The sequence below is a fragment of the Oryctolagus cuniculus genome, chromosome X (assembly GCF_051225735.1).
Source record: "Oryctolagus cuniculus isolate XC-2025 breed Fujian yellow rabbit chromosome X, ASM5122573v1, whole genome shotgun sequence".
In the NCBI taxonomy this organism is placed as follows: Eukaryota; Metazoa; Chordata; class Mammalia; order Lagomorpha; family Leporidae; genus Oryctolagus; species Oryctolagus cuniculus.
In genome coordinates, this window is record NC_142888.1 from 32,102,745 (window position 1) to 32,124,864 (window position 22,120).

Below are 22,120 nucleotides of genomic sequence, written 5' to 3' on the forward strand. Positions count from 1 at the left end.
CCATGGGCATTGCTCTGACCGGAGATGAACATTTTGAGCATTTAAAAGAAGTCCTCCTTCACTTCACACCCACACCCCGCCTTGATTGATTTTGGTATTAACTGCAAAATCCCCCTCTGATTGGTTTGTCACACATCGTTGGTTACCAGTTTTTAGGCTGTGATCACCCAAGCCATACTGACAATGTGTCTGGTGCACCTGGTCCTATGACCCTGGCTCTGAGGGGGCTGAAAGACTTGGCTTCTCAGTTTTTTCCTTTTCCCTTTTTTGGTGGCCAGTGTACAGTGCCTGCCCTCTGTTAGCATAATATTAACTGTTGGTGTGCGGTGGATTTGAACTTGCTCAGTAAGTCTGGGATTGTTTCTGTGTGTTTGACCTTATATGTGAGGCTTATATGCCTGTTACTGTTACTAAAAACCTGGGATAAAGGTTATTTTCCTTCATTTAATCAGTTTGGTGATTAAGTCAACTAGTAATTGTGACTATATTAGGGGTACATGTAGGTAAAAATTTCAATGTGGAAGCAAATCACAGAAGCATATAGAATGTAATGAAAGATCATTATTAAGAAAATTGAGTTTCTGTTTGGAGGAAGAATTATATATTTCACAGTAAAATGAATTCTTGTTGATTTACTTTATGCTTAAGAGGTTTTATCTGCAAATAGTATTTTGTCTTAAAGAGATTTATTCTTTCAACATATATATCTCTTGATTTTTAAAATACCAAGCCTACTTGTTTATCTCTGTAGCTGAAATTTTTTAATATTTGTACACAAATTAAAAATAAAATTTATTGCTAAATATTAAAAGTTATTGGAATAGGGACTTATTTTCCTAAAAGGCATAAAGTGAATGTTGATTTAGAGAAGGCTAGGACCATTAAAATCTGTCAAGATAACATTACTGAACAGGCCATCCAGGCTAAAACCTTACGATGAGATCTGTATCAGCCAAGTAGTGAGCTGAGAAATTTGGGAGTAAGAAGGGAGAAGGTTTTGGGAAACTGATAATTCAATGGTATGCTTCCAGTTTTCAATTTTCTTTCTTGTTTTTTTTTTTTTTTTTTTTCCATTAAAAGGAAAGATTTCTTTGTAGTTTAGACCAGAAGTTGACAAACTGGCCTGTGAGCCAAATCTAGTCATTTGTTTTGATATGGCCTACAAACCATTCAGAATGGTGTTTACGTTTCAAATGATTGAAAAAATAATCAAAGGAAGAATACTATTTCATGACATATTAAGAGATACAAAATTTGGGGCCAGCACTGTGGCGTAGTGGGTAAAGTTGCTGCCTGCAGTGCCAGCATCCCACATGGGCGCCGGTTCAAGTCCTGGCCACTCCACTTGTGATCCAGCTCTCTGCTATGGCCTGGGAAAGCAGTGGAAGTTGGCCCAAGTGCTTGGGCCCCTGCACCCACATGGGAGACTGGGAAGAAGCTCCTGGTTCCTGGCTTTAGACTGGCTCTGCGCCAGCTGTTGAAGCCATTTGTGGAGTGAACCAGCAGGTGGAAGACCTCTCTCTCTCCCTCTCTCTCTGTAGCTCTGCCTTTCAAATAAATAAATAAATCTTTTTAAAAAAGATACAAAATTCAAATACCAGTATAATAACATTTTGTTGTAACAGAGCCATGCTAATTTACCTATGTACTGTCTATGGCTGCTGTCATGCTGCAGTGACAGATTTGAGTAGTTGCAGCAGAGATCACATGGCCCACGAAGCCAAAAAATATTTCCTATCTTGTCCTTTAGAGAAAACACTTACTGACCCCTGGTTTAGACTTACTTCCCAACCTGACATTCACATCAAGGTGATTTCTACTTAAACAGTATGAAATCCCCAACTAATTTGTTAACGGATATTTGTATTAAAATGGATAAGCTGCTTCCTGCTCACAGCCTGAATTGTAGAAGACATAGAAATACTTGTCTCTGTGGCAGGAACATACATACATAAATTTGCTTTTTCTTCTTTCCTTTTGTTTTTGTTTTTGTTTTTTTTTTTTTTTTTTTTTTTTTTTTTTTTTTTTTTTACAGGCAGAGTGGACAGTGAGAGAGAGAGACAGAGAGAAAGGTCTTCCTTTGCCGTTGGTTCACCCTCCAATGGCCGCCGCGGTCGGCGCGCTGCGGCCGGCGCACCGCGCTGATCTGATGGCAGGAGCCAGGAGCCAGGTGCTTTTCCTGGTCTCCCATGGGGTGCAGGGCCCAAGCACCTGGGCCATCCTCCACTGCACTCCCTGGCCACAGCAGAGAGCTGGCCTGGAAGAGGGGCAACCGGGACAGAATCCGGCGCCCCGACCGGGACTAGAACCCGGTGTGCCGGCGCCGCAAGGTGGAGGATTAGCCTAGTGAGCCGCGGCACCGGCCTCCTTTTGTTTTTTATTTAATGATTTTTAAAAAGATTTATTTATTTTATTTGAAAGTCAGAGTTACCCAGAGAGAGAAGGCGAGGCAGAGAGAGAGAGAGGTCTTCCATCTGCTAGTTCACTCCCCAGTTGGCCGCAACGGCCGGAGCTGCACTGATCCGAAGCCAGGAGCCTCTTCCGGGTCTCCGTGAGGGTGCAGGGGCCCAAGGACTTGGGCCATTTTCCACTGCTTTCCCAGGCCATAACAGAGAGCTGGATTGGAAGTGGAGCAGCCAAGTCTTGAACCGGCACCCATATGGGATGCCAGCACTGCAGGTGGCGGCCTAACTTGTATGCCACAGTACCGGCCCCTTCTTTAATGTTTTTTGAGAGCTTTGGAAAAGAGTTGACTTCCAGATTCCCCATCTGGTCACAGGGGACTGAAGAGTCATATGATTTGTCTAAATTCTTAAAAATAAAGCTTTAAAATGATGAGATGATGGTCTTCTTTTAGGAAGTACAGAAAAGTTCATCTACTCCAACTTTAAATATGTCTTTTTTTATAAAGATAAAGATGTGTTGGTGAGGAGAACTGGTAGAATATGTAGAGATTGTTCTGATTTTCCTTCTGGTTACTTAATCTCTAGATAGATATTTATGACTTTAATCATTGAACTGCTGAGATGTGGTATAAATGAAAGATAAGCAAGATGAACAGACTTGAAGGGAAAAGTTTTGTTTCTATGACATTGAATCATAGACTGAATTGTTTTGTAGAAAGGGGAGAATTCTGACTAAAAGCATTCAAACTCAGTGAGTCTGTCAGTATTGTTTACCCCAATACAGAGATTATCAGCTCAAGAAACACATTGATAGCATTCATGACTTCTGTTTTAAGTAGTCTTTGGGGAGATTCTTTGCCTTCAAGGGCAGGAATCCGCTCTTAAAGATATAAGAAATGTGCTGCTCTGATCTGTTTCTGATAATGTCTCTAAAGTATACTTTCCTGAAAGTGTTAAGGGACCTGGACTTTTAGATGCTTTTTTACTGAAGAACTATTTCTAAATGCCATCATAGACTTATCCTCCCTGGTTTTAGCTCAGTTCTTCTTGAACCTGTTTACATTTTCATGTTGTTCTACTTCTTGAGCTGATGAGTTCTGTAAGTACCCCAAGCATTACAGACAGTCCTGTTTTCCTTTTGATAAAATTATCTTTGGGGAGTTTCAGGGAATGCCCCTTTGTTACTTAATTCTGTGATTGGGTGAATAAACTCAAGTCCATCTTTTCTACCCTCTTCTTGATCCTTATCCATTTCTGCATAATTCATTTTGAGCAAGATTTCTCAACCTTGACAGTATAGACATTTTGGGCCAGATAAGACTGTGCATTATAAGAGATCATCCCGTGCCTTGTAGGATGTTTAGCAGCATTCCTTCTGGCTTCTACCCGCTAGATGCCAGTCATACCAGTTATTGTGACAACCAATAAATGTCTCTAGATATTGCCAGATGTCCCCTGAGGTATAAATTTTTCTTCAATTGAGAACTTTGATCTTTGGCTTTTCCAAACTGCAAAGTTTGCTTTTTTGTACTATCTTTATGATATGGAGACTTCTCTACCAATTGGTTATATTATGCATTTCTAGATTTTTTTTTCCAGCTCTGGTTGATGTCCATCTTGAATGACAGTAACAGCTACTTTTGCAGTTTCAGTATTCCAGGTTAGCTACATCATTTGGGGGCAGCTAGGGGACAAATACTTTGAAATCTTAAATCATTTTTCTGATTGTAAATGTCTTGTTTGTATATTATAAAAATGTGGAGAATGGAAAAATATGGAAAGAATGTTTTTATCACTCAGAAATTTATCACTTCAACTGTTATTAGTAAACTGGTTTATGATCTTCATTCATTTTCCATGTATTTTATTTCATAGATATACTTTCACTATAAAATCAAATTTTACACAGTTTTATTCCACTTAACTTTTTAGCATAAATGTTTCCCTGTGTGCTATATTTAAATTATTGGATGAAATACCATAATATTAATGTACTTTAATTTTCCATTTTTTTGTGATTGTTGTTTCACTTATTTTTATTATGAGACTTTAATGGACTTTTTGTTCATGAATCATTTTCTGTGTTTTAGATTATTTTTCAAAAATGAAAGTTGCAAGTAGAATCACAAGGCCATAGAATGTGAATATGTTTAAAATAGAGTCTTAGATGATTTTTTTAAGCTCTTGTATAGTCTCACAGAGGACAATGAATAGAGGCTCATTGCACTGACCATACATTTCAGAAATGTGTCTCATAGATGAATAGGAGAAAAAAGGACTGTTTAAGTTCATCACTTTTCTTTTCCTCTGTCTGTGTACACTTCTGTGAGAATATTAAAGGAGAGTCAAGCAGTCACCAAACCACAAACTTAGGTTCCAGGCCCAAACTGTCCCAGTTGGGTTTACTTCCAGATAGTGCTCCTTTGAAAGGGCGTTTCACCCAGGCAAGACATTTACTGCAGACATTTGTACTTTGCCTGTCTCACAATCACTGTTAAAATTCATCAGTGTTGGCCGGCGCCGCGGCTCACTAGGCTAATCCTCCACCTTGCGGCGCCGGCACACGGGGTTCTAGTCCTGGTTGGGGCGCCGGATTCTGCCCCGGTTGCCCCTCTTCCAGGCCAGCTCTCTGCTGTGGCCAGGGAGTGCAGTGGAGGATGGCCCAGGTGCTTGGGCCCTGCACCCCATGGGAGACCAGGAAAAGCACCTGGCTCCTGGCTCCTGCCATCGGATCAGCGCGGTGCACCGGCCGCATCGCGCCAGCCGCGGCGGCCATTGGAGGGTGAACCAACGGCAAAGGAAGACCTTTCTCTCTCTCTCTCTCTCTCTCTCACTGTCCACTCTGCCTGTCAAAAAATTAAAAAAAAAATTCATCAGTGTTGTTGAGATTTTGTAGGAATAAGTTCTGAAAACTGTCACCAAATTACTCTTTCCCAGGATGCAAAGTGAAGTCTGGTGAACATTTCATTTCTTTCAAAACAAAGGGGTATATTGTTGGAAGTAAGAAAGAAAAGAATGCCTTTATAAATTCTGTACACTAAATAGAAGAAAACAAACAGCTGAATCATATACCCACATGTTAGGCATTGAGGCATGTCACAAGGTTACTCCAAGATTGCATTATACCTGTTTATGATTTTGCTTAACAAAACATTGTATTCTAGGGCAATTTTGTCACAGTACAGATAAAAACGATTTATCTGTCTTCTCCTTTTTTTCCCAAGGAGTTACTTTGATGAATACAGACCTTATCAGACTTCCTTCCTCTCTAATTCTTAAATGAGTATTTGTGACAGGAATGTCACAGAAAAGAGTTGCTTACCTGTGGCGCTGTATGCTTTCTGGGTATTATCAAGCATCATGCTCGTCCCTAAGCTGCTGTGACTTTGAGGTCTACCTGGTAAGCTAAGGAGGACTAGTTCTTCTATGGGATGTTTCTTCTCTCTCTCTTTTTGACATACAAAAAGCTGTACATAGTTAATGTATACTTTGCAGATGAGTATACAACTGTGAAATTATCATCACAATTTATGCCATCAGCCTATTCACCTCCAAAATTATCTTCTCTCTTATTTATTATTTTCTGATAACAGTGCTTGACATTTTTAAGTGTATAGTATAGTCGTGTTAACTGTAGGCACTGTGCTGTACAGTAGATCTCTAGAACCTACTCATAGGGTAACTTTTTAATGTACAATTTAATGAAGATTGACATGTTATCTGAAAAAGGGGTACCTAGAAGCAGAAACTGAAATATTCACATGTACATGATTTATTAAGGATGATCTCAGGAGAAACATGTAAGGCAGCAGAGTAGGCAAGAGGAAGGAGCCAAGTAAGGATATATATGACCCTAGGAAAATTTAACCTTTGCCATGCTGGGGTGGTGGGGAGGAGGAGAGTAGAACAATTATTGGGGGCTGACTGCTCCTGGCAGAGATACCAAGAAAGAGTAATCCCCAGATCTTGGGCAGAGGGGTTACTGTGAACCATTAGTGGCTAGCAAGCAGTAGCTGCGAGCTGGGTACACTAACTAGGTTAAGGATATCTGAGTGAGACACCACAGTGTCTATTACCTTTTTCATATGTTTACTTTGTGCAGGACTGCTAAGAGCTGCAGACAAGAGATGAATGTGGCACAGTCTGTGCTTTCAAGATGTTTGTGTTCTAGTGGCAGGGCTGACCATGTAAAGAATGTTCACGGTATTAGTGAGGTATTTTTTGCAGACTTGTCTAGAAAGTAAAGGAGTAATTATGGGGAGGGGTATTGGGAGCTTCACTGGGGGGAATCCAACAAATAACAAGAAGGAAAATGGGCTCATCAGGGTAAACAGGGGAATTGTACGCAGGAAGAAGAGCCTCATGCAAAGGCTGGCAAGTATGAAACAAGATGTGGTTATGGACTCACATGGCATAGCATGCGTGGGATGATTGGGAGAGGCAAGGGAGGTAGCTGATGAGGCCTGATAGACTACGGCTGGAACACTGTGGACCTCACAGCTAGTACTGAGGAGGCTGGGCTTAGAAGAGGTTGCATTCCTGTTGTCATCCCTTCCAGCCTGCCTCAGGCATAGAGGTCAGCTTGAAATGCTTACTGTCCCTGCACCTGCCAGCTGTGCCCTCTAGTGGCCATGTGGCTTCAAGAATGTTGTTTTAAGTTTCTGAACCCCAGTTACCTCATCTGTAAAATGGCTGCTGTTGATACATGTAAGACTGTTGTTGTGATTAGAAATAATAAAGACATATTTAAAGAGTTACCATTATTGGTTTCATTCTGATATTTACTACTCTGTTATTTTCCTACAGTAATTAAAACAGCAGTGAACAGAGAAACATAAGTGGACAGACACAGACCAGTGAACTTTTAACAGCCCAGACCAAGAGATTAGCTTGCTTAGTTTTAATGCCTTAAAGCCATTGTCAGGACTGATGTTACTGGCATTAGATGATCAGTTCCCTAGGCTCTATTGATAATACAAAGTTTTTTGCTTCCATCTATAATTTTTTTAAAATGTTGTTACTGTAATAGTTTAAAGAGCAACATATTTTACAGTCTCGAAAGTCTCCCTCTGAGCAGTTTGACAACTCTTTCACTTAAATAACAGAATGTTATAAAGTGGAGAAACTGTTTATCCAAAATTCATAAGCCCAGAACTTCATATGAGAGAGGAATATCCATCTCACAAGGGGCCTTGGGTCTCCAGAAATTCTTAGGGAGGTGAGAAGAGAGGGTCCATGCTCAGCTGACTTTCTTTACTGAGAGTTTCAGAGAATGTATTCTTTATATGGCATTTGTGGCCATTGTTCCAACGTGGGTCATCCATATGAAGGCTGTGTTCAGTAGGCACAGAATTTTGTCTGTTTCTATTCTTTTTGACACTACCTTAATAGTTTTTAGCTTTATTGAGGTTAATTTACATGCCATAAAATTCATCCATTTTAAGTATACAATTCTGTGAGTTTAGTATATTTACAAAGTCATGCAACCAACACCAGTTTCCAATATTATATAGCGTTTCCATCACTCCTAAAAGAAGACTTTTCCTTATGTATAGCTAGTCCCCAGTCTCACCCCCAATCCTAGACAATCACTGATATACTTCCTGGCTCTATAGATTTGCCAATTCTGGACATTTCATATCACTGGAATCATATGTATGACTTCTTTCACTAATGTTTTTACAGTGTTTTAAAATTTTTTTTAAATTTATCTTACATGTTGTATCATCTATCAGTATTTTGTTCCTTTTATTGCTGAGTAGTATTCAGTAGTATGAATGTGCCACAAATTGTTTAACCATTCATTGGTTGGAAAACATCTCAATTATTTCTAGTCTGGGGCCAGTATCTATAAAGCTGCTATAAACATTTGTGTTTATAAGTTTTCATTTCTCTAGGATAAATGTTCAGGAGTGCATTTGCTGGGTTGTATGATACTTGCATATTTAATTTAAGTCTGTGATCCATTTTGAGTTAAATTTTGTAGAAGGTTTGAGATCTAGTTTGAGGTTCATTTTGTCAGCCTCTTATTCTAACATCATTTGCTGAAAAGGCTATCTTTCCTCCATTGAATTTCTTTTCTACTTTTGTCAGAAATATATTAGACATATTTATATGAGAGGTTATTCACTTTTAATAAGTAAAAAATATTAGATTATGATAGGCAGAGTAATGAGTTCCCAAGAATATCCATGTCCTAATCCCTGTAACCTATGAATATATTACGCTACATGGCAAGGGGGATGTAGGGGTCAGTAATCAGCTGCTTTAAAATTGGGACATTATCCTGAATTATCTGGGTGGGCCTGGTGTAATTACAAGGGTCTTTAAAATTAGAAGGATACAAAAAGAGAAAGGTCAGAGAGTGAATGTTATGACAAAAGCAAGATCAAAGAGATAGAGTATTGGTTGGCTTTGAAGATAGAGGAAGATGGCCAGCATCCAGGGAATGTGAGTGTCCTCTAGAAGCTAGAATAAGTGAGGAAATGAATTCTCCCCTAGAGCTTTTAGGAGGAAACAAGCCCTGCTAACATCTAGATTTTAGCCCAGTGAGACCTGTAAGATAATAAAATTTGTTTCATTTATTACTTTTATTTCTGTTTAAATTTCTACATTCATAATGACTTTAAATTATATAGTACTTTTTTTAAAAAAAAGACTTACTAATTTTTTATTTATTTGAAAGGCGGAGTTACAGAGACAGAGACACAGATGTTTTCTCTCTGCTAGTTCACTCCCTAAATGACCACAACAGCTGGAGCTATGCCAATCCAAAGCCAGGAGCCAGGAGCTTCCTCTGGGTCTCCCACACAGGTGCAGGGGCCCAAGGATTTGGGCCATCGTCTACTGCTTTCCCAGGCCATAGCAGAACTGGATCAGAAGAGGAGCAGCCAGGACTTGAACTGGCACCCATATGGGATGCTGGCACTGCAGTTGGCGGCTTTACCTGCTATGCCACAGTGCCAGTCCCCACATTACTTTTTGATGGGAAGTGTTTTGTTGATATTTTTGTTTGCATTTCAGAAGGATATTTGATGTGTTAAGATTTGTTAAGAATCTATGGGGCCAAGGCTGTGGCGTAGTGGGTGAAACCACCGCCTGCAGTGCCGGCATCCCATATGGGCACCAGTTCAAATCCCAGCTGCTCCTCTTCCGATCCTGCTCTCTGCTATGGCCTGGGAAAGCAGTGAAAGATGGCTCAAGTCCTTGGGCCCCTGCACCCACATGGGAGACCTGGAGGAGGCTCCTGGCTCCTGGCTTTGGATCAGCACAGCTCCGGCTGTTGTGGCCAGTTGGGGAATGGACCAGCAGATGGAAGACCAACTTTCTCTTTCTCTCCTTCGTGCCTCCTCTCTCCCCCTCCCTCCCTCCCTCCCTCCCTCTCCTTCTCTTTCTGTGTAACCTGATTTTCAAATAAGTAAATAAATCTTTTTAAAAGATTTATTAAGAATCTAAACATGGCCCCCAAAATTTCTGTGATGAGGAGCTACTATTCTGTTTTCTTTTTATAATGTTCAATTGACTAACAGTAGGACAAGCATAATATTAATGATGTGAATGCTGTGGTAATCTTGTTTTTTTAAATAATGTCTGTTGAGTATACAATACAGTTTTCCCCCTTAAAATGTATGGCAGTGTTTTTAAAATATATTCACAGAAACTTGCAACCATCACCACAGAGCACTTTGAATACGTTATACCACTGCCTTCTATTTTCCATTGTTTCTGATGAAAAATCAGATGTTAAACTTGTTGGGATACTATTTTTTTTTCCCTTATTTTTGGCTTTCAGCAGTTGTACTGTGGTATATTTATAGATCTTTGTGTTTGTTCTACTTAAAGTTTTTGAGCTTTCTAATTATGTTAAATATATTTTCAGTGAGTTTGTGGAGTTTTTCAGATTTTTTTCCCTGCATCTGTCTCTCTTGTCTTTGTGGTACTCCCATTTCATATATGTGGTTGTAGTTAATGGTGTCCCATATTTCTCTGAGACCCTGTTCATTCTTCATCTTCTTTTCTGTTTCTTGATGTATCTATTTGAAGTTGACTGGTTCCTTCTTCTGCAAGTTCAGTTCTACTGCTGAGGACCTTTAGTGAATTTGCAATTGTTGTGGTTTTCAACTACAGAATTTCTATTTGGTTCTTCTTTATATTTTCTGTTTCTTTATTCATGTTCTCTATTTGACGAGAAATTGTTGTCATACCTTCCTTTACTTCACTAATTGTGATTTTATTCAGTTCTTTAAATGCATTTATGTAATTAATTTGAAGTCTTTATATTTTAAATCTGATATCTGGTTACTCTTGCAGACTTTTTCTTGCTTGCTTTTTTTGCTAGTGTAAGGGTCATATTTTCCTGTTTCTTTTTTTTTTTTTTAAAAAGATTTATTTATTTATTAGAAAGTCAGAGTTACACAGAGAGAGGAGAGGCAGAGAGAGAGAGGTCTTCCATCCACTGGTTCAATCCCCAGTTGGCTTCAACAGCTGGAGCTGTGGCAATCCGAAGCCAGGAGCCAGGAGCTTCTTCCAGGTCTCCCACACCCGGGCCCAAGGGCTTGGGCCATCTTCTGCTTTCCCAGGCCATAGCCGAGTGCTGGATCAGAAGTGGAGCAGCTGGGTCTCGAACCTGTGCCCATATGGGATGCCGGCACTGAAGGCCAGGGCATTAACCTGCTGTACCACAGCGCCGACCACTTCCTGTTTCTTCACATATCTTATCCTTTGTTGTTGGAAACTGGACACTTTAGACAATTTAGTGTATCAACTCTCAGTACTAATCCCCCTCCCCCAGGACTCTTTGTTTGCTTGTTTATTTCTTTAGTGATTGACTTGTTTTATTGAAGTCTATTTACTCAACCCCCCACACCCACTCTGCAGTGTGAAGCCCTGTTGTTGCTTTCAGGGATGCAGCCTTACATATGCACACAGCCACCCTGGGGTGACTGGTTTTTGCAAAAGCTCTCTTTGTCTCTTTCCCTGACCACAGCCAGATTTTAAGCTCCACTACTTGCTAACTGGTTTCTCTGTTGTTATTAATAATGTCCTGTGGCACAAATTGCTAAACTGATCCAATTAAATTACAGTTTCTTTGAAGGCGTAGTTCCCAAGATTAGCATTTGAAATTTCTTCTGACCCCAAGAAGTTCTGCTCTTTCCCTGGTTCTCTCTGGTGTATAAACCATCCTAAGGCTTGAACACTTTCACACTCATTTGCAAATGGTATCAGTTCCACTGTGGGTAGGATTGATGCCCTCTATTCTGTGTCCTACCTCTCTTCTTGGGGAAAAATATCTGAGCCACAGCTCTGGTGTAAGGAATGGTGGCGATCATGTGTTTCCCTTTGAGTGATAGCCTCAGATCTCCTAAGTTTGCCTCTCTCTTGGTACAGAAGCTCTACCCTACAACTTGAGGCCAGTTCAATCAAGCATCAGTATTCCTAGTGGTACCATATCCAAGGCATGATCTCCATCCTGTGAATGGGGGGTGTGTAGAAGAACAGAGCCCCCAATTCTCAAGCACACTTGCCTAGAACTAAGCGTCAGCAACAGGAATCTGGAGGCAGGATGAAAAATGTTGAAATTCTGCATTTCCCAGAGAAAAAAGCTTCCAAGTGGGAGCTGAGGGAAAGGGAGCCCTGTGTTCTTGACTGTACCAGTCTGGTGTGAGATCTTTGCTGGGAGCAAAAATAGAGGGGTTGAGTCTAGGTCCACATACCACAACTCATTTTATGTACTGAGTTCTAATATAGGTTTTTTGAATAAATCCTTATTCGTTTGCTGTGTACCCTTAGGCTCATTTCAGGAGACTTTAAGCAGGTTTTTTTTTTTAATTGAAATAACTTTCAGTAGTTTTACTGGGGAGTGAGCAAGTCCGTGGGCCTATCATGTCAAAAGTGGAACTCCATAAGCTTTTTTTTTTTTTTTTTGACAGGCAGAGTGGACAGTGAGAGAGACAGAGAGAAAGGTCTTCCTTTGCCGTTGGTTCACCCCCCAAATGGCCACTATGGCCAGCACACCGTGCTGATCCAAAGCCAGGAGCCAGGTGCTTCTCCTGGTCTCCCATGCAGGTGCAGGGCCCAAGCACTTGGGCCATCCTCCACTGCCTTCCCAGGCCATAGCAGAAAGCTGGCCTGGAAGAGGGGCAACCGGGACAGAATCCGGCACCCCGAACGGGACTAGAACCCAGGGTGCCGGCGCCACAGGTGGAGGATTATCCTGTTGAGCCACGGTGCCAGCCCTCTATAAGCTTTTTAACCTACAGTTTGCTGTTGTGTTTCGTAATTTCTCAATAGTCATGTACTTGGATTTCTACCTACTCGGTAGATTTTAGGCGATTTGAAGACAGTATCCCTGACCTTTATTCCTTGTGGAGTAATTACAGTATCATTTTGTATATTGTGGCACATAAAAGATTGTCATTCACTGACGGTTTCACTGTCTTTCCTAGTTTATATTTTTAGTACTTCCTTTGTAATTTAAGAACTTAATTGTGTCTTCCTTTTTCTTACACTCTAGTGCTGGTATATTCCCATAAGGATAATGCCTCTTTTTTACCTGTCATTGGCCACATTCTGAGAAGGACACTTGACATTAGAAATTTTAGTCCAAAGCATACTCAGTCTTTACAATACAATATAGGAGCTTTCTATAACATTCCTTGTGATGTACATATAATCATAGTTGGATTAGGCTACTTGTTTGGGAGATGGGGACAGGGAGAGAGTAATAAGGAGGGAGAAAGAATAGGCAGAAAAACTATAGTCACGATCTTTAAAAAAAAAAAAAATTTACGGGCTGCCGCTGTGGTGTAGTAGGTTAAGCCTCTGCCTGCGGCTCCCATATGGGGTGCCAGTTAGTGTCCCAGCTGCTCCACCTCTGATCTGGCTCTCTGATTATGGCCTGAGAAGATAGTGGAAGATGGTCCCCCTGTACCTACATGGGAGATTTGGAGAAAGCTCCTGTCTCCTGGCTTTAGGTTGGCTCAGCTCCAGCCGTTGTGACCATTTGGGGAGTAAACCAGTGGATGGAAGATCTCTCTGTCTCTCCTTCTGTCTCTCTGTAACTCTGCCTCTCGAATAAATAAATAAAATCTTTTAAAAAATATTTATTTGAGAAACAGAGTTCTCATCAGGTGGTTCATTCCACAAATGCCCATGACGGCTGGGACTATGCCAAGGCCAAAGCCAGGAGCTAAAAACTCAATCCAGGTTTCCCACATGGGTGGTAGAAACTCAATTACTTGAGCCATTACCACTGCTTCCCAGGGTTTGCATTAGCAGGAAGCCGGAGTCAGGATCTGGAGGCAGTATCAAACCCAGGCACTCTGATATGGGATATGAGTTTCTTGATTGCTAGGCCAAATGCCCACTTCATGTACTCTTAAAGGTGGGAAGTACCTCACTTGTTCTTTTTTCAGCCCAAGTATGTCTGATGCTTTTCAGCTTTGGCTCTTGACAGCTTGGCCTTCAATAACTGCTTTATCCTTTCCTGGTTCTTCCTTACTGGCAATCCCTGGCTGGCAACATCCCTTTGGCTGCCCCCTTTGGTTTTTGTTTTTTGCTTTTTTTTTTTTTTTTTTTTTTTAAGACAGTGCACTTCCGATGTGGCTACTTCTGAGGTTCCAGCCAGTGCTGTACCATTCATACCCTGTGAATTGGGCTTCCTCCTAAGGCTAATATGTGGCTTTGCCCAATCATCAGCACACTTTGTGTTAGAGAATTTGGTAGTACTCTTTTTCCCATTACTCTAGGTCATTTGAGAATATTATTGACAGAAATATTCAAGTTGTGTGATATGGTTGCTGCTGCTTCTGGGATCTGTGAGACAGCATTGACTGCTTTCTGGGTTGGATATGTGTGGACTATTTCAATCACTATTGTTCTCTTTCCCAGGATGCTCCAGGATGAAACGCCATAGGCCTTTCAGCAGCAGTGACAGTTCAGATGAGTGTGAGTAGAACTGGCTGGCAGCTGGTAACCCCTTTATCTTATACCCCTTGAGGATTTCTTCTTTGACTTGATAACAAACCATTTCATGCTTCCAGTTAAAATCAGTGTTTCTGGGAAGGAAAGTTCAGGGCACCGTTTTCTTACTCATTTAAATTTCATCACAGATGGATAAATTTGGTAGAATAATTGGTTTTGTGTGACATATAACATTTTATTTTTTACTTTTCACATACTTAAGCAACAAAAGCCAAATCTAGTAATGCTTTAACAGAGCTTCTCTAGAAAGTAAGAAAAGTGTGAGGTTACATAAATTGTAGGTCTTGATTCTAATTGTAGCTAAGGCACTAAATATTTTACCATGGGTCAGTTATAATTTGTGAAATGCAACAACCTTATTAACAATAGCCTTTAGGGAAGTTCTGAAGGATATACAGATTACTTGCTTCACAGTTTCAATTTCTACATTTATATATATTTTTTCTAGGTGGGACATGAATTTTGTTAGTCCAAAATGTTGTAAGGTGTGGTTACATCCAGTTAAGTCTTCCCAGCCTTAGCTTTGTTGAAACTTTTGTACTCTGGGAAGGCACCTATAAATGAATTCCATTATAAGGTTCTCTTGGGTATATTTTAACTTCTTTAGTAGTGTGAAATCTTTCTGGTTTTTTTTTTGTGGCACTAAAGGAAAACATAATATTTTACCTTTCATAGTCCCTTAAAAGATATTCCGTTATATTAGGGGGTAATAATTTTCTAATTATCTTTTGCAGGTCCTTCTACTTCCTTTACTTCTGGCCCAATGTATAGGAGCAAGTTAAAAATCCCAAAGGAACACAAGAAGCCTGCTGAGGTGAGATCAGATATTCAGCTTTTAGAATTAAAAAAAAAAAGTCCAACAGACATCTCTTTTCCACATACTTGCAATACCCAAAATGTGAAGATGTGAAAAGTAAAGTTTGTGCTAATGGATAGGCTTCTGTTCTGATGAACTTTTTTTGTTTTTTTGATAAAGATTCCACACTGTGATTTCATTTTTGTGATGACACTAAGTGCCTGGCTTTAGAATATCCCTTTCATTGCCAGGAAGTCAAAGGGAGCCAGACTGGGGGAATTAGGAAGGATCCAGAGATCTTCTGGACTTTGATCGGAAGGAGCTAAGCTGGCAGGTGGGAAATGATATAGGGAGGGATAGGAAAGGAGATTGTGAAAGGACTAGCTTAGGATCTGGACTGTGAGTGATAATGATAGCATCTTATAACCTTGAGCCTGATAGCCCAGGAAGAATAGGGCCCTGTTTGTGAGGCTAGTAATATTCTGCCAAAGGGCTGCACATGCCATGGTTGGACTTGGATTTGATCATGGTATAGCGGATCCTACAGACTTTCCTTTTTTAAAAAAAAAAAAATTATTTATTTACTTGAAAGAGTTACACAGAGAGAGAAGGAGAGGCAGAGAGAGAGGTCTTCCATCCACTGGTTCACTCCCCAGATGGCTGCATCAGCTGGAGCTGAGCCAATCCGAAGTCAGGAGCCAGGAGCTTCTTCTGGGTCTCCCATGAGGGTGCAGGGGCCCAAGGGCTTGGGCCATCTTCCACTGCTTTCCCAGGCCATAGCAGAGAGGTGGATCAGAAGTGGAGCAGCCAGGTTTCGAACTGGCACCCATATGGGATGCTGGCACTGCAGATGGCGGCTTTACCTGCTACACCACAGCACTAGCCCCCAGACTTTTCCTTTGTAGTAATTAAATGACGAAAAACTAACCTTGTTTGTCTTCACTTGTACCATGAGTAGACTTTCCTGGCATTAAAGGAAAAGAGAATATGATAGCTATCTGTTGCTGCATTACAAATTATCACAATTAGTGACTTAAGGCAGCACACATTTATAATCTCAATTTCTGTAGGTCAAGAGTCTGGGCACTGCATAACTAGGTTCTGTGTTCAGGGTCTTTAAAGGCTGCAGTCACTGCGTTAACCAGGATGTATTCTCATCTGGAGGCTTGAGTAGAGAAGAATTCACTTCTAAGGTCATTCAAGTTATTGGCATAACTCATTTTGAAACTGGAGGACCCTGTTTTGTGGTTCTTAGCAGAGAACTACTCCCAGTTCTGAAGGCCATTTACAGTTCCTTGCCATGTGACCCTCTCTGTAAGTCTTCTCATAACATAGCAGCTTATGTTTTCAGAGCCAGTAAGGAGAAAGAGTCTTTCCCTTCAGTCTGCTAAGATGGAGTCTTATGTAGCATAAGTATGGAGGTGACATCCTATTATGTTTTCCATATTCTATTAGTTAGAAGTAAATCACTGTGGCGCAGCGGGTTAACACCCTGGCCTAAAGTGCCAGCATCCCATATGGGCACTGGTTCTAGTCCCGGCTGTTCCTCTTCCGGTCCAGCTCTCTGCTATGGCCTGGGAAAGCAGTAGAAAATGGCCCAAGTCCTTGGGCCCCTGCACCTGTGTGGGAGACCCAGCGGAAGCTCCTGGCTCCTGGCTTCAGATCAGCGTAGCTCCGGCCGTTGCTGCCATCTGGGGAGTGAACCAGCGGATGGAAAACTCCTCTCTCTGTCTTTACCTCTCTGTAACTCTAAAAAATATTTATTTGAAAGGCAGAATGAGAGAGAGAGAGAGAGAGAGAGAGAGAGAGAGGTCTTCCATCCACTGGCTCACTCCCCAAATGGCTACAATGGCATGGTCTGGGTCAGGCCAAAGCAAGGAGCTAGGAGCCTCCTCTAGGTCTCCCACATGGATACAGGGGCTCATGCACTTGGGCCATCCTCCACTGCCTTTCCAGGTGCATTAGCAGGGAGCTGGATCAGAAGTGGAACAGCCAAGATTTAAACCGGCACTCATATGGGATGCTGAAATCCCAGGCAGCGGCTTTACCCACTAAGACACAACACTAGCCCTTCAAATGTCACTTTTCATTCCCTCCTTTTGCCAGAGATTTTTCTGGGTACAACAGAATATCAGAATATATTTATATGAGGGTACTTCAGGAAGTTTGTGAAAAATGGAATAAATTTATTTGAGTGCAAACAAAATTTGAATTCACATATACAAGGAATCTTCAAAAAGTTCATGAAAAATGTATATTGTGGGGAGCCAGCATTGTAGCACAGTGAGTTAAGCCACCACTTAGAGTACCAACTTCTCATAAGAGTGCCAGTTCAAGTCCAGCCCCTGATAATATGCCTGGGAAGGCAACAAAGATGGCCTAAGTGTTTCCCCTGCTGCCCATGTGGGAAACTTGGATTGACTTTCTGGTTCCTGGCTTCAGGCTGGCAGAGATCTGACTGTTACAGGCATTTGGGGAATGAATCAGTAAATAGAAGATCTCTCTCTCTTTTTCTCTCTGTCTCTTCCTCTCTCTGCCTTTCAAATAAATAGATAAATAAATCTTTAACAGTGTTCATATGAAAAGCTATGCATAGATTTCAAACATTTTTGGCATCAAAATAAACTTATCCTTTAATTCCATTGTCAGTGAACTTTTTGAAGTATCCTTGTGTGTGTCTGTTGTACAGAAAATCTTAGGGAATATAATGCACATAAAGAAGAGTGGAAGAAATTTTCTATCTATCCATAGGAGGTTTTTGTTACATTTGAGAGAGTGACAGAGAGAAAGAGAAGGAGAGGTCTTCCATCCACTGGTTCACTCCCCAAATGGCCACAAATGCCAGAGCTGGCACAGTCCGAAGCCAGGTGCTTGGAGCTACTTCTGGGTCTACCATGCTAGAGCAGGGGCCCAAGCACTTGGGCCATCTTCTACTGCTTTCCCATGGCATAGCAGAGAGCTGGACCAGAAGAGGAGCAGCCAGGATACAGGCTGTTGCCCAAATGGGATGCCAGCACCACAGGCGGAGGCTTAGCCCACTGCTCCACACCACCGGCCCCCATAGGAGGTTTTGACTGTGGAATAATTAGAAAGAAATCTTGTTACATTAGGAGGACAGCCAGTCCCAGGACATAAAGCAATTTTAAGGGCTCTGAATCTTGATGTCTGCTGCCAGGTCAGTGGAAATGGCAGTCTTTGTTGCAAAAGATAAGGAACATGGGCTGCTAGAAGAAAATTTTCTCATTTATAGTTCACATTCTGTTGTAAAAGAACCTGGTGATATTGTAAGACAAAACTAGCCTTATCCTTAATGAGCTTGATTCTGTTCTGCTTTGTTGGCTTGTTTCTCTCCATGAAAAACAAATGTGAAATCATTTGTTTTATCACCCTAAGATGAACATTATCATACTTAACTTCTCATAGCTACCATTTATTGAAGGAGGTAGCTGTACTAAGAGCTTTCTTTATATTACATAATCTGATTGTTTCCCAAACTTAAACAATTGAGATTCTTCGTGGATGCTTGTTAAAGATATTGATTCCAGACACACCCAGCCTATGACCCTAATGAATTAGTGTTTTCAAGGAAGGTGCCTGTGATCTAGTTAGTGTTTAAAAAATGGCTCAGGTGATTTTTATGATCAGGCACATTGGGAAAATAATATACTCTTGTTTCATTCTCTCAATAGTACCGTAAAGTAGGTACTGTTCTTTCTGCAGATGATAAATCTGAGGCTTAGAGAAGTTACTGTCCCAGAGTCACACAAATAAGAACAGAGCTGAAAATCAAGTTTTGGTTCATCTGAATCCTGTCCTGTTAACCAGTATGCACTGTACACATTATGTAAAGTACAATAATTTTTAGTATTTTCTTTCTTTTTTAAAAATGTAATGTATATGAGTGAAATTGGCATCTTTTCTAAGATTCGTTTATTTATTTGAAAGTAGAGATACAGAGAGAGAAGTGTTCCATCCACTGGTTAACTCACCAAGTGGCCACAACCACCAGGGCAGGACCATGCCAAAGCCAGAAGGCAGGAGTTTCATCCAGGTCTCCCACATGGGTGCAGCGGCCCAGGCACTTTCACCATCTTCCGCTGCCTTCTCAGGAGCATTAGCAGGGAGCTGGATCAGAAGTGGAGCAGCCAGGACTCAAACCAGTGCCCATTGGGATGCCAGCGCTGCAGGCAGGGGCTTTACCCACTATGTCACAGTGCTGGCCCCTTATTAGATATTTTCTAAAACTTTAAGCAGTTAAGAAATAGTGGACTGGGGCAGGCGCTATGGTATAGCGGATAAAGCCTCCACCTGTAGTACCGGCATCCCATATGGGTGCTGGTTCAAGTTCCTGCTGCTCCTCTTCTTATCCAGCTCTCTGCTGTGGCCTGGAGAAGAAGTAGAAGATGGCCCAAGTCTTTGGGCCCCTGCACCCGCGTGGGAGACTGGGAAGAAGCTCCTGGCCCCTAGCTTTGGATTGGCGCAGATCCAGCCGATGCAGCCAATGGGGAGTGAACCAGCGGATGCAAGACCTCTCTCTCTCTCTCTCTCTCTTTCTCTTTCTCTCTCTGCCTTTCCTTTTCTCTCTGTGTAACTCTGACTTTCAAATAAATAAATACATCTTTAAAAAAAGAAATAGTGGACTCAGCAGATGTATAGCCTACTGGTTCAAATGTCTGCATCCCAAATCAGAGTGCCTGGATTGATTCTCAGCTTCAGTTCCCAAGTTCAGCATCCTGCCAGTGCCAATTCTTGGAGACAGTGGTGGTGACTCAAGTAAATAGGTCCTGTCACCCACTGAGAGACCTGGATTGTGTTCTGAGCTCCTGGCTCCAACCTCACTCGTTACGGGCATTTAGGGAGTGAACCAGAGAATATGAGCTCTCTCTCCATTCATCTGTGTGTGTGTGTATGTCTGTCTGCCTCTGCCTTCCCTTTGTCTCTCCTTATCTTCCTCCATCCCTGCCTCTTAAATACAATTTTTAAAATAATATCTTCTTAGGGGCCGGCACTGAGCAGTAGCAAGTAAAGTTGCCACCTGCAGTGCCGGCATCTCATATGGGCACCAGTTCGAGTCCCGGTTGCTCCACTTCCAATCCAGCTCTCTGCTGTGGCCTGGGAAAGTAGTAGAAGACATCCCAAGTCCTTGGGCCCCTGTACCCACATGGGAGACCTGGAAGAAGCTCCTGGCTCCTGGCTTCGGATCGGCTCAGCCAATTGGGGAGTAAACCAACGGATGGAAGACCTCTCTCTCTTTCTCTGCCCCTCCTTCTCTCTCTGTGTAACTCCAATTTTCAAATAAAATAAATCTTTTTTTAAATTTTTTGACAGGCAGAGTGGACAGTGAGAGAGAGAGACAGAGAGAAAGGTCTTCCTTTTGCCGTTGGTTCACCCTCCAATGGCCGTCACAGCCAGCGCACAGCGCTGATCCGATGGCAGAAGCCAGGTACTTATCCTGGCCTCCCATGGGGTGCAGGGCCCAAGTACTTGGGCCATCCTCCACTGCACTCCCTGGCCACAGCAGAGAGCTGGCCTGGAAGAGGGGCAACCGGGACAGAATCCGGCGCCCCGACTGGGACTAGAACCCTGTGTGCCGGCGCCGCAAGGTGGAGGATTAGCCTAGTGAGCCACGGTGCCGGTCTTAAATAAATCTTTAAAAAATATATATCTTTTTTAAAAAGAAATGAGATGGCACAATTTTCTCATGTAGTTAACGATCAAAATTTAAATTTCTGTGATGAAGGGAGAGCAAAGCTTGAGAATAAAGAAAAGCAAATGTCTGGAATCGAATAGGGGCTGGGAAATTCAGGCAGTGAGGAAAACATGGAAGGAACCTTTGGTAGAGAAATAGAAGTAGGAATTGGTAGAGATGAGAAGCATTTACTGAGCCTAGCCTGTTAGTTAACCCATATGTGTCCTAATACAAGAAAACCTATTCCAGGTGTGCACATTTGGCCTACTGGTTAAGAAGGCTGTGAAACACCTGGGTTTGATACCTGCCTCTGGCTCCTGGCCCCAACTTCCTGATAATGAGAACCTTGGATGGCAGCGGTGATGGCTCAAGTAATTGTGTTCCTGCCACCCATGTGGGAGACATAGATTGAGTTTCCTTTTTTTTTTTTAAGATTTATTTTATTTATTTGAAAGACAAAGTTACAGAGAGAGGTAGAGCCAGAGAGAGAAAGAGGTCTTCCACCCACTGGCTCACTTCCAAATGGCTTCAACGGCTGGAGCTGAGCTGATCTGAAGCCAGGAGCCGGGAGCTTCTTCCGGGTCTCCCAAGCAGGTGCAGGGGCCCAAGGACTCGGGCCATCTCCTACTGCTTTCCCAGGCCATAGCAGAAAGCTGGATCAGAAGAGGAGCAGCCGGGACTCAAACAGGCGCGCCCATATGGGATGCGGGCACTGAAGGCCAGGGCTTTAAACCTGCTGTGCCACAGCTCCAGCCCCGATTGAGTTTCTAATTCTTGGCTTTCACGGGCCCAGTCCCAGCCATTTGTGGGCATTTTGGAGTGTCGAACAGCAGATAAGAGCTCTCTCTCTATTTGTCTATCAAATAAATAAATAAATTTTTAAAAAAGGGAAGTCGTTTTTCATTTAAAAAGAGGAATACATTTTCCTGGTATTTCTTATTGTTCATCTTTTATGTCCATTTCTGTTTGTTTTATATACTTAGGGAAATTGAGAATTCATTACTTCTTTTACTCAGTATTTCTGAAAAACATTCTTTTATCGTCCAAAACACTAGTTCATCCAGATTCAGCCTTATTTTTTTCCTAATAAATTTTCTATTTGGGGGTAGTTTTAAATTTGCAAATTTACAAAGAATTGAGTATCCCATTCTCAGTTTCATTTTCCCTGAATGTTAACATCTTACATTATTATGGTACATTTGTCAAAACTGAAAAACCAATATTTGTACATTACTGTTAACTCTAGAC

The 22,120-nt window shown here is 41.7% G+C and overlaps 1 protein-coding gene across 12 annotated transcripts in view; it reads left to right on the plus strand.

Moving 5' to 3' along the window:
- JADE3 (jade family PHD finger 3) overlaps positions 1-22,120 on the plus strand; it is a 159,767-nt gene that overhangs the window by 58,792 nt on the left and 78,855 nt on the right. For all 12 annotated transcript variants that reach the window (XM_051827043.3, XM_089324410.1, XM_089324411.1 and 9 more), the window contains 2 exons: positions 14,295-14,351; positions 15,122-15,201. In XM_051827043.3, the coding sequence (XP_051683003.1) occupies positions 14,306-14,351; positions 15,122-15,201 (126 nt within the window). In that variant the 5' untranslated portion in view covers positions 14,295-14,305. The remainder of the gene's footprint in view (positions 1-14,294; positions 14,352-15,121; positions 15,202-22,120) is intronic.